The following is a 5,833-nucleotide window of genomic DNA, read 5'->3' as shown; positions in this document are numbered from 1 at the left end:
AATGTTAGTAGAGGCGGAGCTCCACCTGTAAGATATATGACAGAATCCTACACGAGAGAGAACTTCGTTTTTAAGACAATTGATTGGTCAGTGGGCGGTAGATTACACGATTTGAGCTATAACTTAGCACAAAACCTCCTCCCGACCAGGTTTGGTTGACAGCATAAGATGCCATGGTGAAATAGCGACACTAAAACAAATCCACTTTCGTGTCACAGCATACCCTAGCTTTGAGCGCAACATACCTCGCTAACCCACTAATCGAGATTCGTAGTACACCCCACAGTACAGCCTGGAGTAGGACAACACACACACACACACACCGGCCAGTACAGCCTGGGGTAGGACAACACACACATACACACACACACCGGCCAGTACAGCCTGGGTATGACGCATACACACTCATGCCTGTCCATATAATATTTAAATATGCATATGTTGGTCATATCAACAGGAAAAATGGTTAATGGCTAATTTGCAGTTCTGGTGAGATGTCAACTGCCGGTATTTTGCCGGATTTGTTTACACACATGCCAACCTATCAACCAGTACAGCCCAGAGCTGCATCCTCATAACAAGCTCAGCATAAAGCTCCTATATATAGCTCCTAACTCACCGTGTGTGTGTGTGTGTGTGTGCGCGTGCGTGCGTGTGTGTGTGTGTGTGCAGGTCGTACTCATCCATGCAGGACTGCCGTGCTCTGTACGCGGGTGCGACGGTGCTGTCCTCTCCCAGCTCGGAGGAGCTGACGCAGGACCAGGGCGACCGCGTGTCATTGGATGCTGCCGACAGTGGCCGGGGCAGCTGGACGTCTTGTTCCAGCGGTTCCCATGACAACATCCAGACGATGCAGCAGGGCCGCAGTTGGGAGACGCTGGCGGAGGGGGCGGGGCTGTGGGCGGGGCGTGGCAGCTGGGCGTCATCGGCTGGCTCCTCCTCCTCGTCCTCGGTGGCGTGCTGGGGGGAGGAGCCGGAGGGCGACACGGGCACCATCAAGCGCCGTGGCGGGAAGGACGTCAGTGGCGACGCCGACTCCAGCAGCATCACCTCCACCGGCTCCGAGGAGTCCAAGCAGGCCAGCCGCCGCCCATCCCCCATCACCGTCGGCAACACCAAGGCTGTCGTCAGTAAGTGTTACCATGGCAGCCAGCACATTTCTGTGAGAGGGGCTTTAAGGCGACACGTTGGCAATGAGTCACTATACTGCTCACTATTTTTTAGGGGTGTAAAGATTCTGAATGTTATGCCATAAAGTAACACAAATAACTTTGCACTCTTTTATAGCCTACCCATTTGATCATTCTAGAATTGGATGCTATAGTATTCATTTGAATAAGACTCTAATCTTGTTAGTCCAAAATAACTACCCGACGCGGTTACCAAGGTGACTGCCCAGTGGTGGGACTTTGGTAGAGTTGGTTGTGTTGGGTCACAGCTGATTAGCCAGTGTGATTGGTGACCGCTGATTGGCCAGAGATTAGATAATTGGTGACAGCTGATTGGCACATGATGAGATGATTGATGACAGCTGATTGGCCAGTGTGATTGATGACAGCCGATTGGCCCGTGATGAGATGATTGACGTGTGTCTCTTGTGTCCCCTGCAGCGCGTAAGGAGGGGCGGTATCGTGACCCCCCTCCCACGCCACCCGGGTACACGGGCCTCACCCTCTCAGATGTGACGATGGAGGGCAGCGTGCCCGCACACGCACACACACTCACACACGGCGGGCGCCGGCCACCGGACTACACCACCGCGCTGCAGCGCTCCCGGCTCGTCACACACTCGCCGGACTCCCAGCAAGCTCTCGCTGCTTCAGCCGACACACACACACGACACACACACTCCCAGGACGGAGGGGAGGAGGAGGAGGAGGAGGAAGAGGAGGGTAAGAGTTGACCAGGACTGTATCTGAGCAGCTTTATGTTTGTCTATGTTTGTTTCAGTTGCACATGCATCATGCATGCATGAATATTTTTAAGAGTGTGTGTTTGTGTGTTTTGTGTGTGTTTACTGACCATCTCTTCCCTCTCTTGTCTTACAGAGGACGAGCAGGTGTCTGCAGTGTGAGTGTGAGTATGTGTGTGTGTGTGTGAGGGCAGTCCTGACGTGGATTTCAGCAGACAGACATTGAGCCACGCCCAGCGGTGCTGCCTGCCGTTTCCTGATTGGTGGATCCATCTGTCTTCTCTGCCTTAAAGCAATGGGGAGGGGGTTACCCCGGTTACCCCGGGTTACCCCGCCCTGCGCCGTACTGTGAAGGACTGGAGGGGAGGGACTTAGAGAAGAGACTGGGATCTCAAACTCAATGCCTGCACTTTGGAACATATGACAAGACTACAAAAACAATTTCACTTTGACACACACACACACACACACACACACACACATACACAGGTGCGACATTCATGTTTGAATAATAAATTTGAAGAAAAACTGCGAACTTCTGTTGTCCGGACAACAGCATTCCTGAGGCCACACCCACTCTGGAGTCATCCATCATCTGCACTTTTTAAACTGTTTTATATCAACAACACACACACATGCACACGCATACACACACACTGAAATTCCAGCTCACCCACTGGACAGGGGGTGTGACATCACTCCACACCAACCTTCATCATCATCATCATCATCATCATCATCATCATTATTATCGTAGTGTCATCATATCAGTGACGGCCTGGAGAGCCATCAACAGAGCGTTTTCATTGGCCACTGCCACTGTTGCTACCTGACCATGCTCACCATTGGAGCAGGTCCGTGGGCGGGGCTTCCTGGTGTCCAATCATGCACTCTGTTTGGGTCAGGGGTGGCGTGGGAGGGTCCGCACACTAGCAGCAACTCCTAACTCCTCCACACGCTGGGAAGTGCCTCTGTCAAGAACACGCCCTTTCTCCATCCTCAGCACACACACTCCATCCCTCCATCCCTGACAGACACACACACACTCCATCCTCGACACACACACACTCCATCCTCAGCCCACACACTCCATCCCCGACACACACACTGATTCCAGAGCTGACAGGACAGGACTGGACGGACATGTCCAGTGTGATCCCAACAAACGGTGCCTGAGGCGCAGGAGGCCCTCTGATATCTGGCTAACAGGCTAGCAGCCTAGCCAGCAGTGTACAAGCTAAGTGACTATCTGCTGGCCAGCTAGCATGGGAATAAGAGCTAACCGGCTAATTGGAGGGCCAGCTAGCATGGAAATAAGAGCTAACCGGTTAACTGGAGGGCCAGCTAGCATGGGAATAAGAAGCTAACTGGGATAGCTGGAAGTGGAGTACCACCAATCAGGCTAACTGCAGAAAATAGCAGGGGGGAGGGGGCATAACTTGCTAACAGGCTAACTGCACAACAAAATTAGCAGGAGTGTGCTAGCAAGCCTATGAGCTAGAAAGCTAACTTCACAACAGAGTTACTGGGAGTGGGTATTGGATCTAACAGGCTAACTGCACAGCAAAGTTAGTGGGAGTGGGACTAAGAGCTAAATGGCTAGCAGGCTAACTGCATAGCAATGTTAGTGGGAGTGGGACTAAGAGCTAAATGGCTAGCAGGATAACTGTAGGATGCCATAGGTGGCGTTTAACCCAGGGGCATGTTGCATGGTGAGGGCAGGCGCCACTGGAGCGGGGCACTCGGGGGAGCGGAGTATGACTCAGAGGGTGGGGCAGAGGAGTATCTGAGGGGGCAGAGGGGCATCTGAGGGGTAAAGTATCAGAGCGTTGTACTTCCATCAGGTGTGTGAACACACACTTCTTAATCACATGAAGGGTTTATAATCTCCTCACTAGATCAACAGTGGAGTCCTACAGGAGCGAGTGTGTGTGTGTGTGTGTGTGTGTGTGGGTGTGTGTATCTGCTCATATTTATCTGAAACTGATGGCTGCGTGTGTGTGTGTGTCCGTGTCTCCATCCACGCACTGACTTTTACTGGAACTGAAGGAGGGTGTGTCCACTGAACAAATCCACATTTCCCTCTCTGCTGCTGGAGATCCTGGACTGACTGCGCTCTCTGGAGGGTTCCAGACACGTTCTAGACTGGATTCTGGAGGGTTCCAGATGCTTTCTAGACTGTTTTGTATTTGTTTGATGGGTTGTTTTTATTCATGTGGAGGGGGTTGGGGAGGGCAGAGGTGGAGACGTCCCTGCAGACTCTGGCCCAGATGTGGCCCAGACAAGCCCCCCCACACCTCCTCTTCTTTTGTCACTATGGTAACGCTGATCACATTGATCAGCCTGTAGAGAAAAAAAAAGAAAATCTGACTTTTGTGAACTGAGTTAGAAAACCTTGTAGTTACAGTGTTCTCCATGGAATCTCTGTGACATCACTTCCTGTGTGGTTTTGTTTCTGGTTTGCTTCCTGTCTTTGTTCGATGTGAAGGCTGCAGGTTGCAGGCCTCTATGGCTCACGGTCCTCACACACACACACACACACACACACACACACAAAACGTTGCACAACCCTGTACAAGCAGAAGAGTAAAGGTAGTAGGTAGCTTGGCTACACCACGTGATGTGTGATGTCATGTGTGATGTCATGTGAGAAGTGCTTATTTAGCTGGTGAAAATCTTCATTCTCCTCCTGATACTTTTACCTGTACGTCTTTTAAAAAGACAATTGGTGGAGTATGTATTGGCTGTTATTTTTTTTTCTTTTGTTTTCTTTTTTTGTATTTTTAATACAATAATTGTACATATTGGTTATATTTTTGTTGACTTGTAGAAATTGTACTATGTTTATGCCTCAACGTCCAGTTGATATGAAGCTGGAGGATGAATAAATACGATGACCGGAAACGAGTCCTAGGTTTAAAAATGCACTTACTCTCTTCAGATCTTCTTGCCCCTTTTGAATACTGTCTCGTCGACTGACGTCTGGCACCATCTAGTGTTTGCACAAGATAAGACATGGAAGTAACTTGAAATGTGTAACTCTCTCGTACTTTTTTTTAACTGACAAGTGTATGTCAGAACAAATAAAAAAGACAACTGTCTCCCTGCCTCATTTCCTCCTCTATGTAGACGATAGCATGACTCAGCAGTGAAGCACTGGCGCTCAGCATCAGTGCAGACTAAAGCATGACTCAGCAGTGTACAGGAGCGACCAGCTGGAGCAGACTAAAGCATGACTCAGCAGTGTACATGGGCTCACGTCATCCGTTGCCGAACTGAATTGTGTGTCTGTTGCGTCGCGTTTCTTCTGTCGCTCGCGTTGAGAAGTTCAGCTGTTGCTGCACCGACAGACGGCACCGGCCAATCAAGCCAATCGACGGAGGGCACCAACCAATCAAATTACGGTTATACTTCAAGTCATTTGCATAGCTACCGTCGGGAACACCCACTGGCATGCGTTGACGGAACGCAACTGTGTGTAGAGGCCGTAAAGCATGACAGCAGTGTACAGTAGTGAATGCAGCTGGAGCAGACTAAAGCATGACTCAGCAGTGTACAGGAGTGACTGCAGCGGGAGCAGGCTAAAGCATGACTCAGCAGTGTACAGGAGTGAACGCAGCGGGAGCGAGCTAAAGCATGACTCAGCAGTGGAGCACCGGTGTTCCAGTTTGTCTGGTCCGTGATGTTGACTGGTGACATTTGCATAAAATGGAGCGCCAAAGATTGTCATTTTCACAAAGTGTTTGCAAAGTGAGACAGCATAATATGAGGATCTCGGAGAAACGTGTACCAGTTAATGTCTAATGCATGTCCACTTCAGCGTTATCCACACAATACGAAACATGCTACAGTATGTGACCAGAAGATTAAAACGAAGTCGCCCGAAACATGGAAGGTTCACATGGGTTTCAAACCATGAGT

At 50.2% G+C, this 5,833-nt stretch overlaps 1 protein-coding gene across 1 annotated transcript in view; it reads left to right on the top strand.

Moving 5' to 3' along the window:
- Window positions 1–5,013, top strand: part of LOC125307643 (rap guanine nucleotide exchange factor 2-like) — a 104,642-nt gene extending 99,629 nt beyond the window's left edge. Inside the window, 3 exon segments of the mRNA XM_048263697.1 lie at window positions 673–1,130; window positions 1,611–1,892; window positions 2,049–5,013. Of these exon segments, the coding sequence (XP_048119654.1) occupies window positions 673–1,130; window positions 1,611–1,892; window positions 2,049–2,074 (766 nt within the window). The 3' untranslated portion in view covers window positions 2,075–5,013.
- The last annotated feature ends 820 nt before the right edge of the window (window positions 5,014–5,833 follow it).

The sequence above is a fragment of the Alosa alosa genome, chromosome 14 (assembly GCF_017589495.1).
Source record: "Alosa alosa isolate M-15738 ecotype Scorff River chromosome 14, AALO_Geno_1.1, whole genome shotgun sequence".
NCBI lineage: Eukaryota > Metazoa > Chordata > Actinopteri > Clupeiformes > Clupeidae > Alosa > Alosa alosa.
This window is presented reverse-complemented; position numbering and strand designations above follow the sequence as displayed.